Genomic DNA, 13,031 nt, shown 5'->3' with positions numbered 1-13,031 from the left:
GGGTGATCAGTCCTTGGTTCCAAATATTGGGAAAATGCCAGAGCTAAGGATGATGTTAAAGAGTTTTAGTATAGCCAATTGGAATTTGTTGTCTGTATATTTGATCATTTCATTGAGGATACCATCAACACCACAGGCCTTTTTGGGTTGGAGGGAAGCTGAGAGGTCAAATATACTGTTAAGATTTTCTACTGCCAAGTTTAGACCTTCACTATTACAGTGGAACCTTTTGTCCAGGAAGTTGTCTGAAGGGATTGAATTTGTTGTTCCCTAATTGTTTTTTCGTAGGTTTCCAAACTACATTCCTTCCATCTATAGCATTTCTTAAAATTACTCAGTTCCTTTGGCTTTGATGCCTCATGATTGAGCATAGCTCTCTTCAAGTAGACTGGGATTTTGCTGTGGTCTGATAAGGGTGTCAGTGGGCTGACTGTGAACGCTCTGAGAGACTCTGGGTTGAGGTCAGTGATAAAGTCGTCTACAGTACTACTGCCAAGAGATGAGTTATAGGTGTACCTACCATAGGAGTCCCCTCGAGGCCTACCATTGACTATGTACATACCCAGCGTGCGACAGAGCTGCAGGATTTGTGACCCGTTTTTGTTGGTTATGTTGTCATAGTTGTGCCTAGGGGGGCATATGGGGGAGGGAATACTGCCACCTCCAGGCATGTGTTTGTCCCCCTGTGTGTTGAGGGTGTCAGGTTCTTGTCCGGTTCTGGCATTTAGGTCACCACAGACTAGCACATGTCCCTGGGCCTGGAAATGATTGATTTCCCCCTCCAGGATGGAGAAGCTGTCTTAATTAAAGTATGGGGGGATATAGGTAGCACACAGGAGGACATTTTTCCCTGTTAAGATAAATTCCTTTTGAATTTCTAGTCAAATGTAAAATGCTCCTGTTTTGATTAATTTAATGGAGTGAGTTAGGTCTGCTCTACACCAAATTAGCATACCCCCTGGGTCCCTTCCCTGTTTCACACCTGGTAGTTTGGTGGATGGGACTACCAGCTACCAGTAACCTAGAGGGTAACCAGTGGGTCCGTCTCTGCTATACCAGGTTTCTTGTAGGATGACAATGTCTGTATTTCCGATTTCTTTGATGAAGTCCAGGTTCCTGCTCTTTAGGCCAAAGGCAGATGACCTCAGGCCTTGGACACTCCAGGATGAGATACTGAAGGCTTTCTGTTCCATAAAGTGTCCAATGTTGTAGGTCGTTTGGTTTGGCCTCAGGCCAGTAAGTGTGAACAGAGCCTGCTGAGCATCTGGTACATGCCATTGGCTAGGGCTAGTGTAAGAGCCCTGTGTGAAGTGTTGGGGCTGCGTTTGAGAGCGATGTCCTTTAGAGTCCGGGCGAAGGTGGGCACTGCTGCCTTGTATAGGTGGACCTGGTCATAGAGGCTGTTCAGGGTAGAGTGGTGGGCCAGGAAAACATTTGGTTTTGAGGCACAGTCACGGGAAATACTTGCGTTTACCCGCTGTATGGTAGCAGGGTGGAAGTCTTTTCCTGGTAGCAGGGTGGAGATAACCACTTGTGCATTGGAGAAAGTAGAAGAAGCTTTTTCAATCACTCCCTTCAGTGCTGTGGCAACCCTTTCCTTCTATGTTCTCAGGTTGTTTGTGCATGTGTGTGTTATTATGTGGCTAGGTGAACCTAGTTGGTTCTCAGACAGAAGGTCTAGGGCGCCCTGGGTGTTTGGACACCAGAGATTAGACACACTGTGTTTGGGCAAAAGTTTTTTTTCTTGTACATTTTTCCCATTTGAGTCCATAAGAAGTACAATACACTCTCTCCCTCCCTCTCTCATCTATCACTCACTTTCTCTCTTCCCCTCCCTCCCCTCTTACGCCCTCCCTCTCTCTACCCTCTCTTACTCTCCCTCACTCTCCCACTTCTCTCTATCTCTCTCCCTCCTCCCCCCTCTATTACTTATTTCCCCTCTCCCCCTCCTCTCCTCTCTTCTCATCTCTCTCTCTCCCACCTCTCTCCCAACATCACCTCTCTCACCTCCACAGACAGGATATTGACGCATAGATATACAGTACATCAAGGGTATTGACTCAAACAGTAAGTCAATACATAGCATTCAAGGCAAAAAAGTTGGTGATAAAGCTGCAATGGGTAAATTGGTGAAAGACTCAGAAAGACAGACAGACAGACATACAGACACAGAGACAGACAGCCAGCCAGCCAACCAGGCAGGCAGGCAGACAGACAAATAAAATCACAGACAGGCAGGCAGTCCGACAGGCAGTCAGACAAACCCTAAACCTAACCCAACTTCATGTCCACATACCTGGGGTAAGTTGTGCCGAGAGACCACTTTTTTTGGACAAGATATGTTTTGAAAACTGTAATGTTTACATTCATTCAGATTATTTCCAGGGATTCACAACATCCTGAAAAATATGTAAATATCTTTGTTAGAAAGAATACTATATTTCCCTTGACGGAGAAATGCTGAATGTAAAAAATGTGCTCAACTTACCCCACTCTCACTTACACTTAAAATAACATTGCGGGGCTGCTGTGGGGTTCGGGACCAGTTCTTGCAGGACTGTGGTTGGGTTCGGGACCAGTTCTTGCAGGACTGCGGTTGGGTTCGGGACCAGTTCTTGCAGGACTGCGGTTGGGTTCGGGACCAGTTCTTGCAGGACTGCTGTGGGGTTCGGGACCAGTTCTTGCAGGACTGCGGTTGGGTTCGGGACCAGTTCTTGCAGGACTGCGGTTGGGTTCGGGACCAGTTCTTGCAGGACTGCTGTGGGGTTTGGGACCAGTTCTTGCAGGACTGCTGTGGGGTTCGGGACCAGTTCTTGCAGGACTGCTGTGGGGTTCGGGACCAGTTCTTGCAGGACAGCTGTGGGGTTCGGGACCAGTTCTTGCAGGACTGCGGTTGGGTTCGGGACCAGTTCTTGCAGGAGCAGGTGGGAGTCTGACAAAAATCCAGCGGTGGTGAGCGGGTGCGGTATGAAAAGAGATTGGGGTCCCCTGAATTTTAGAATGTTTAATCTTATCAAACACATTGTTTACCATCAAATGGGTTTAGCATATATATATTTTTTAACTCAACTAGGCACGTCAGTTAAGAATACATTTTTATTTACAATGACGGCCTACCCCAGCCAAACCCGACGACACTGGGCCAATTGTACGCCGCTCTATGGGACTCCCTATCATAGCCGGTTGGGATACAGCCTGGATTTGAACCAGTGTGTCTGTAGTGGCACTTCTAGCACTGAGATGCAGTGCCTTAGACCGCTGCACCACTCGGGAGCCACATGCAACATTTTTGAGTCAACTAAGGTCCTTTTACAATGCTAGAATGCACTTCCTTGTCATTATGTGTTGGGACAGCCTGTGGGACCTAAAATGTAATAAATTAAAAAGACAATTTAATATTATTCTCATGTATATGAAAATCAATTTTTAAAACTGCTTTACAGAGAGTAGTGAGACAGACAGTGATGAGGCTGAGGCAGGCTGCAATTCAGGAGGAGGTGGAGGAGACAGAGAGAGAGAGAAATGTTACTAGTACAGCTGTCCCCTGAAATATGATCCCCTGAGAGAATCTGTAATGTAATCAAACACATGAATAACTTGTTTCTTTTCGAATGGGTATAAAATACAACATTCTAGTCAGCTAAGGGTGCACTTCGGCAGTTTACAATACAGAAAACTGAATTGCATTGTAGCTCAAATGAGATGCTAAGAACATGAACGGAATTAAAAAGATAACAAATTTCAATATAAACATCTCCACATGCTATTTCTCTGAACTTTTCTAGTGTCCAGTCCCAATTAACTATTTTGGAAGGGCAACCTGATGTGCATTTTGTGTAATTTTTTATCACAGAAAATGACATTAGGCCTCTTCCCTATATACTTGCATGAAAATGCAATCAAACAATACAGTTCTAAAAATGTAATATGTTTGTTCGTCTTATCTCGTCTTGGTGTTTGTTCGTCTTATCTCAATCGTCCAGTGGAGTTTATAGTTTAACCACCTTTTTCTTTACTACTACCTCACAGGTGACCTTTTAAGAAAGCCCTGTGTCGAGGTTCAGCTTAATTTGGCAGGAATTACTTAATTCATCCTCAACATGGTGCTTTATTCTCTCCCCGCGAAAACAGATTTCCGTCATCTGAATTGTTAAAGAGTGTCCCCAGGAGGCCGTACATTGACTTTCAGCTTCCTGCGATTACAGGAAGTGTCTTAATTGGGGGTCTTAGGGGAGGTTTCGAAGGATTATAAAAGTTGAATCTTCTCTAACAGTACATATTTATGACCGGGGGACTGTCATGACCCGGCATATGACATTTTTAAGTAAATCGACCCAAAAGCATTTTTGACCTCTATTGGACACAATGGTCTTGCAGTTCAAGAAAATAAAATGACCTGGTTACCCAGACTCCTCACTCCGGCCAAACGCCCACGGACGTTAGTTTCTTCTCCGCAATGAGTCTGGATCTGAGTGCCTCCCCAACCCTTTACCTAACGCGAACACATTCGGGCCGTCTGATTGGTCCAGAAACAGATGGGTTGGGCCAGAGCCAGAGCACATGCGTAAAGTGCCGGTTTGAAAATTCGTCACTGATACTCTGATTGGTTAGAGACGATCCAATCGCTGATCACTTTGTATTGTACGCCCCTCATCACCACAAACGACTTCAATGATGGCAGTCTCAGACTAACGAGCGTAGCGAACGACAGAGCAGCAGAATCATTTAGTGTGAGTCGTCAGGCTAAAAACGTGTTAGAATGAATTTTGAAGAGCATGTTGGTCACATTTCTATTTATTTACTTGAAACTGTCGGTGTCTGCCTGTGTATGTCTGTCTGTCTGTCTGTCTGTCTGTCTGTCTGTCTGTCTGTCTGTCTGTCTGTCTGTCTGTCTGTCTGTCTGTCTGTCTGTCTGTCTGTCTGTCTGTCTGTCTCTCTGCCTGCTTGTCTTCCTGTCTGTCTATCTTTGAGTGCATATGTCTGTCTGTCTGTCTGTCTGTCTGTCTGTCTGTCTGTCTGTCTGTCTGTCTGTCTGTCTGTCTGTCTGTCTGTCTGTCTGTCTGTCTGTCTGTCTGTCTGTCTGTCTGTCTGTCTGTCTGTGAGTGGATATGTCTGTCTGCCTGTCTGTCTCTCGGTATGTCTTTCTTTGAGAGTCTGTTTGTCTGACAGACAGACTGTCTGAGTCTTTCACCAATTTACCCATTGCAGCTGTATCACCAACCTTTTCGCCTTGAAAGCAAAGTAATGACTTATGCGTCAATGCCCTGTCTGTGGAGGTGGGAGAGAGGAGGAAGAGAAAGGAAGGAGAGAGAGAGATGAGAAGAGGGGGAGGGATGGAAGAAGGAGTGAGAGGGAATGGAGGGGGAGGATATTGAGGGAGGGGACAGAGATGAGGGAGGGAGTTAGAGAGGGAGAGGAGGGAGATATTAGTGAATAAGAGAGAGATAGAAGAGAGAGGAGGGGAGAGAGGGAGAGAGAGAGAGAGAGAGAGAGAGAGAGAGAGAGAGAGAGAGAGAGAGAGAGAGAGAGAAAAAAAGGAGGGAGAGGGGGAAAGGGAGAGAGCGAAAGCACGAGAGAGAGAGAAAGAAAGAAAGAAAAAAGAAAGAAAGAAAAGGAGGGAGAGGGGGAGAGGGTGGAGGTGGTGAAGGGGGAGGGAGATAGAAAAGGAGGAGGATAAAGAGCAGGTAGTGAGAGAGACAGAGGGAGGCAAAGAGAGGGAGACAAGAAGGGAGAGAGAAAGGAAGGAGAGAGAGGAGGAGAGAGGGGAGTTGGTGAAAAAAGGGGGAGGGAAAGAGAAAAGGAGGGGCTATAAAGCACAGGAGGTTGGTGTCACCTGAATTGGGGAGAACAAGCTTGTGAGAATGGCTGGAGTGGAATTAGTGGAATGGTATCAAATACAGTACATCAAACACTTGGTTTCCATGTGTTTGATGCCCTTCCATTCGCTCCGTTACAACCGTTATTATGAGCCATCCTCAGCTCTGAAGCCTCCACTGGTATGAAGAGGAGGTAGAGAGAGAGACAGAGGGAGGCAAGGAGATGGAGAGAGAAGTGGGGAGGGAGAGAGGGGATTAGAGATAGAGAGAGACAGAGAGAGAGACAGAGAGAGAGACAGAGAGAGAGAGAGACAGAGAGAGACGTCTGTCTAAGTCTTCCACCAATTTAACCTTTGCATCTTTATCACTATCTCTCCCCATTGACTGCAGTGTATTGACATTAGCCTCACGTGTTGTGACTCTTCTCTTTTTGCAAAAATGTCACAGGATGACGTTTTGAGGCTGACAGTGGGTTGCTCAGGCCCACTTTCATTCCAGCTCAATGTCACACTACTCACAGGGCAGACAGAAAGAGAGAGAGTAGACCTGGCGAGGGTTGTGTTCCTCCTCTTCATCACGTAACTAGCCCATTTCAGTAGACAGTTTAAATATTCTGTCAGGTCATCTGAACGCTTTCTCTTCACTCAATGTTTTGGGGCCAGCCTTCCAATTTACTGCCCTTGAACTCCCCGGTCTCAGGGGATTGCCAGTTAGATTTGCCCGATGAAAATTGCGGACATTTAAGACATTTAAGACAGGGATCGCAGTCTGATTTTCTGATCTGAGGTCAGGTCTCAGAGGATTCTGGACACTTAGTGTCGGATATAAAAAGGTCTGCAATTACAATAAATAGACTACTGAATAAGGGCTGTCAGTCTTGTTGAAGGTTCAGTTGAGGGGAAAATAGGGCTGAGTGTGGAGGAAGTGCAAAGACAGATGCAATATTGGTACTGCTTATGTTTGGTACTCCTGTACAGTTAGACATCTACACATGAACGTTCTCTGAGTAAGGGAGGAAATGTAACTAGTTTACATTTCACAATTAGTTACGCACTTCAGCTCTATTCTTCTCTCCTATCCTCTCTCCTTACCTCTCCCATCCCCTCTCCTACGCTTCCTTCTCCTTACCTCTTCTCTACCACCCCCCCCCCCGCGTATCTCTATCTTTGACTGACATCTGATCTTTGACTGACAAATGGCACTATAATGATCATCAGATAGGGGCATCCAAATGGTCTTTATCACATTGCGTTTAGGCAAATGGCACAAAATGGCAACATTAAGATCCACTTAACGTGGGCTCAGCGCCACAGAAGGGCTCTCTGCCCTGCCTCGGAGAAGGCTGAGTGGGCAAGGGGGTAGATGGGAGTGATGAGGTGGTCTAATGTGGTTTTAATAGATGGATGCCGGAAGCTGATGCTTTGCCCCACTTCTCTGGAACAGTGGGATAAGGAGGTCCAGGCAATGTTTTGTTTTCATAGTGATTAATGGGGTGAATTAGTTCACACATGTCCATGTCTCTGTGGTCTTTTCATAATAATGCAATCACAGCAATGAAACAGAGGGAGGAGGGAGAGGTCTGGGAGAATGTGCAGGTGATGGGGAGCAAAGAGATGAATGTGTTTAGGGGAAGAAAAGAAGAGTGTGAGGGACAGACTGGTGGGAGGAGGAGAGACCAGAAAAGGCATATTGAACAGAGGTACAGAGGTGAGAAGTTTGGAGAGAGAGAAAGCTGATTAATGAAAAAGTTCAAAGGACTTCCTGCTAACAAACCTTGACAACTCCTGTGATGCTCTGGCCTCTCACACGCTCCCCCAGCTGTGGCAGACAGGTTTTGTCATTTAGAACAAGGTGTCTCTGTCTGTGTTTGTGTCTGTCTGGCCTGTCATCTCCTAGCCTTAATGATGTCTATGCCTCTGGCCTGGCTGCCTGGGTCGTGTGATTCACCAGGCTGGGAGTGTCAGCTACAGGCCACTGCTTTGACTCAGACAGGATGTTCTGGCCAAACACAACCTCTGAAACTTGATTCAACTTTTATGTTTTTGGCTCCCAAGTTGTGCTGAGATTCTGCATTTGATAAAGAGCAGAACACACTCAGGAATGTTTAAACACACTGGAAAAGATACATCTTTATTTCTCCCTGGTGTAACAATACAAAGTTAACAAGTGCAGAAACAATTCAGCTTCTAACTGTACATTCTAGTGGGTAATACATAGACAGAACGTGGTGCAGGTCATCATCACCACACCCACAGTGAGGTACCGACCAATCACTACAAAGCTTCTGTGTACAAGTGGAGATTCACTGTAAGGCAACTGTTACTACAGCAACCTCAAGACTAAAACATAAGTGCGCTGCCATCCTTACAGCAATGATTACAATATTGACTACCGTAAATTCCGGACTATAAGCCGCAACTTTTTTCCCACGCTTTGAACCTCGCGGCTTCAACAATGACACGGCTAATATATGGATTTTTCCCGCTTTCAAATTTTTTTTCTCCCAAAAAACAAATTATGTGACGTGCTCAGTTTTTTGGCGGCATGAAGCTTTCATTAGACCAATGGAATTGCCGAACGGGTTAAGGTCAAACAGTGACGAGAGCGACAATGAAAACGATCCAATTTCGGATGAAGCAATTCTGAGGCTATTCAACTCCGACACCGAAGGAGATGGTTTCAGTGGTTTCAGTGCACAGGAGGAGGAAGATAGTGACCAATGACTTTCTTGGTAGGCTACTGTTTACTGCTAATTTTTTATTTTTTGTTACAAGCCGTGTTTCGTTAAAGCCAATTTATTTTTGTTACAAGCCGTGCTTCGTTAAAGCCTATTTATTTTTGTTACAAGCCGTGTTTCGTTAAAGCCTATTTATTTTTGTTACAAGCCGTGTTTCGTTAAAGCCTGTGTAAAGTTCATTTGTTTCAATGTACCGGTAGGCACCTGCGGCTTATAGACATGTGCGGCTTATTTATGTTCAAAATAATATATATTTTTTAAATTCAGTGGGTGCGGCTTATATTCAGGTGCGCTCAATAGTCCGGAAATTACGGTATGTCACGTCAAGTCCATGTTAAGAAAACAAAACAGAAAGTCAGATTTGCCTTCTAAAACAACAACACCACAGACCTTGTTTGGGCTTCCAGTTTGGGGAGGGCTGCAGTTAGGCTCCCCATTATCATTGCTATGATAAGAGGGGCAACTGTTGGGCTGTAAGCCTACATGACATGTCTGTTGACACTGCCTGCTAGGGCAGGGGCATTACCCTAGTCATCACCACTACATATTGTCGATGGGAAGGGAATTCCCTGCTCACAGCTTTGCCTTGTTACAGCAAAACAGCACTGGGGTTCCGGAGGAGACGTGTGTTCCCTAGCATATCTGATCTCTGCCATTTCCACTGTTTTGAGGCCCAATTAAATCCCCTTTGTACTGCAGAAGCTGTTTAAAATTCCTGCTCCTCCAGGCTTCCTTGCTGCTGATGCTGCCTCACTTTCTGGGGGGGAGAGAGAGAGAGGGAGGGAGGGAGGTAAGGAGAGAGTGGGAGAGAGAGGAAGAGAGGGAAAGGGGGGGAAGAGGTAAGAGAGAGAGAGAGAAAGAGGGAGAGAGAGAGGTAAGGACAGAGTGGGAGAGAGAGGAAGAGAGGGAAAGGGGGGGAAGAGGTAAGAGAGAGAGAGAAAGAGGGAGAGAGAGAGAGAAAGGAAGGAAAGCAGGACGAAGAGATAGAGCGCAATTAGCACCTCCACAGCTCTCCAGTCCAGGCCAATTATTTCAGTTGGGCGCATCGTATCTCAGCACAAGGTACAAGTTTGCTGGAGCAAACATGCAATTAGACTATACGGAAGTTAACTATCTCAAACTGGCCAAATCTGAACGTTATTGCTAATCATAAGAGATCCCGTTGAGTATACCAAACATTAGGAACACCTTCCTAATATTGAGTTGCACCGGGGTATGGACTCTACAAGGTGTCGAAAGCGTTCCTCAGGGATGCTGGCCCATGTTGACTCCAATGCTTCCCACAGTTGTCAAGTTGTCTGGATGTCCTTTGGATGGTGGACCATTCTTGATACACACAGGAAGTTGTTGAACGTGAAAACCCCAGCAACATTGCAGTTCTTGACACAAACTGTTGCGCCTGGCACCTACTACCATACCCTGTTCAAAGGCACTTAAATCATTTGTCACCCTCTGAATGGCACACATACACAATCCATGTCTCAGTTGCCTCAAGGCTTAAAAATCCTTCCTTAACCTGTCTCCTCCCCTTCATCTACACTGATTGAAGTGGATTTAAGTGACATCAAGAAGGGATCATAGCTTTCACCTGGATTCACTTGGTCAGTCTATGTCATGGAAAGAGTTCTTAATGTTTTGTACACTCAGTGTATATTGCCAGCCATGGTCATTGTTGTAACAGAAAATTGTAACATTTACTTTTTTGGGGTGCTGCACACTTCAGTGAATTTATGAAGCCAGATGTTGACAAAACAATTTATTTAAATCATTTGAATAAATTGGCAGGTTCAGTTTGCCGTTTTAGTATATTGGGGATAGTTGTCCTGCTCCTCCTGCCATGTGGCTGTTCAGGAGTATTGGTGGTATTTCCAGTAACTCCCAGAGAACCATTTATGGGTCTGCCCTCTTGGTTGGCCCCTACCAAGGATACTGTAGTGTATTGCCTGCTGCACGGTGCATACAGTCCAGGAATTCTCTGCACGTAATGTACTGGCTAAGCTGCTGCCAGATCGCAGGTTATAGCTCCAGAACTGGGGTAGAGTGAGGAGAGTGAGTAGAGACATACCCCTGTACAGTACTATATACCGCCTGGTCTTCCCCCCCTACACTCCATCCCCCTCCCAGTCTGCTGACCTGAACAGATGCTTTATTCTCTCTCCCCTCCCAACACAACAAAGACTGCACTTTATGGATCAATAAGAAAGTTCATGTCAGAAATGAGTTAAGTGTTGAGCTTTATCCCCTCCCTGTGCGTGCACTACACTGCAAAAAGTGAAATCTGAGCAAGCCTAAATCAAATGATCTGCCACTGACGTTAGATAATTTAGCTTGGTTTGAAAAAAAAAGAAAGATATTTCAATAGAAGATATTTAGGCTTGCTTAGATTTCACTTTTTTTTGCAGTGTAACACCTTTCAGTGGGAACCACTGACGTGATTATTTTGTCAGCACTCCACTCTCCCTGATTGCTGAGCTGACAGGGTGCCTTGAAGGGGAGGGGCCACCGTATTCAATAAAGGTTCATTATGCTGAAATATGTCTGTTCCATAGACTTCACCGTCCCATTAAATCTATCCTCAGTGATTGAGCCAGTCTATGTCCTAATTTTAGCTCCAAAGAGATGCTAAGCATCATGGTGAATCGTCTAGAATGTCTACCACTCGTAAAAAGTCCCTGACTAGTCTACATGAAATAAATCACCAAGAGATACACCCACTACCTCTTCTGACTACTACTGAATTTAACCCCACACAGCAACAAAGTACAATGAACACTCAAACACACACATTAAACAAAGCCCCCCTTGTTCAGTTGATCAGTTGTGGTTTCAGTTTCCATTGGCATCCTCTTAGAACAGCCCCAGCCCATGCAGGGGGTTCTTCATGATCACTTTCAGTGCCTGTGACCTGTTCCTTAACAGTGTTCGGGTAGCAGCAGCTCCATTCGCCAGGACCTTTCATAGTAGTCTAGTGTTGACCTTTGGCCTGGTTCCGTTGGTCCAGTGGTGGAGGTGTTTAGAGGAATGGAGGCGAGCAGGTTCTGCTAGCTAACTGCTATCTCCGGCAGGGCCAGCCACCCTGTGGTATGTTACTGTGTAAAAAATCCTGCCAGACATAGACAGGTGTCGGAGCCGTGCTATCTTCTGCGGCGTGCTCTGCTCAGCATCGCTGCTCTCTACCATCCATTCATCCTCTCGCAGCTTCAGTCTGAATGGGAAAAAAGGAAAGTGATGTAGTATTAAAACCCTTGGAACAGGAGTATAGAACCCATCACCCAGCTAAATTAACCAGCCACATATACTGTAGTCTCAGCCTTCTCCTTGTTTGTATTGCACAAGGCCAGTGGGGAAAAAGGCATGACATGGTTATTGTTGTGATCTATTTTTAATTGCAGTGAAGAAAGGAACAAAAATCAACAACCATTCCCCTCCCTGATGATTCCTCTCTACCAGCCTGTGTTGTGTTGTGCATTTTTTAAATGTAAATTAGGCCACCATATGGAGAGTGATACTCTCTAATTGGACAGGGCCTGGACATGCTGCTCTACACACACACACACACACACACACACACACACCACACACACACACACACACACACACACACACACACACACACACACACACACACACACACACACACACACACACACAGGGAACACACACACACAGGGAACACACACACACACACACACACACAGGGAAAGGTAGGTTACCTTCTCAATGTAATCCGTTACAGTCACTAGTTACCAGACCAAAATTGTCATCAGTAACACAACTCAAAATAATCGGATTACTTTCAGATTACTTTCCCCTTAAGAGGCATTAGAAGAAGACAAAAAAGATCCATCAAATGCATTTGGCGTGTCGTCATAGTGGTCTGTGACTTGTGGTCAGACTCGCTCAGGTGGAACAAACTATTAAACGTATGCTTTTTTTCAATGCTGAATTGAATGTCACTGGGTAAACAGAAAGGTGTCATTATGCATTCTTTCCCCGCAAACATCCTTTCTGAATTTAAATGTAATCCAAGAAGTAATCATCTAGTTTTCAAAAGTATCTGTAATCTGATTACAATATTTTAGCTGGGAACGTAACTGATTACAATTCGTTTTTTTGTAATCAGATTACATGTAACTAATTACATTTAATCAGTTACTCCCCAACCCTGCAAACACAGGACAGCCTTCACTTGATTTAATTATTTACTACTCAGTCATTACCACACAAAACACTTCAGATAAAAGTTGTGGTTCAAAGATAATGTGTGAATATGCAGGAAATAGACACAAGCATTTATCACGACACTTGTGGACCAAAATGTTTTTCATGAAAGCTGTTTGAAGCTATCAAGCATATTTCTGGAAGAATCTGGCATGAGTGAGTGGTATCTGTGTGATATTATTGTGTCACTCACTGCTCTGGCAGACTGGCAAGCAGATGGGTACTGTAAGTGAGGTGGGTGTAGGTGTGTTTTCTGC

At 45.1% G+C, this 13,031-nt stretch overlaps 1 protein-coding gene across 2 annotated transcripts in view; it reads right to left on the bottom strand.

The window, feature by feature from the left end:
- Positions 1–10,294: 10,294 nt before the first annotated feature.
- The window catches only part of LOC115196957 (protein shisa-like-1a), a 69,259-nt gene continuing 66,522 nt past the window's right edge, over positions 10,295–13,031 (bottom strand). For both annotated transcript variants that reach the window (XM_029758023.1, XM_029758021.1), the window contains one exon: positions 10,295–11,758. In XM_029758023.1, coding sequence (XP_029613883.1) covers positions 11,754–11,758 — 5 coding nt within the window. In that variant the 3' untranslated portion in view covers positions 10,295–11,753. The remainder of the gene's footprint in view (positions 11,759–13,031) is intronic.

Source organism: Salmo trutta, chromosome 7 (genome assembly GCF_901001165.1).
Source record: "Salmo trutta chromosome 7, fSalTru1.1, whole genome shotgun sequence".
NCBI classification, from domain to species: Eukaryota; Metazoa; Chordata; class Actinopteri; order Salmoniformes; family Salmonidae; genus Salmo; species Salmo trutta.
This window is presented reverse-complemented; position numbering and strand designations above follow the sequence as displayed.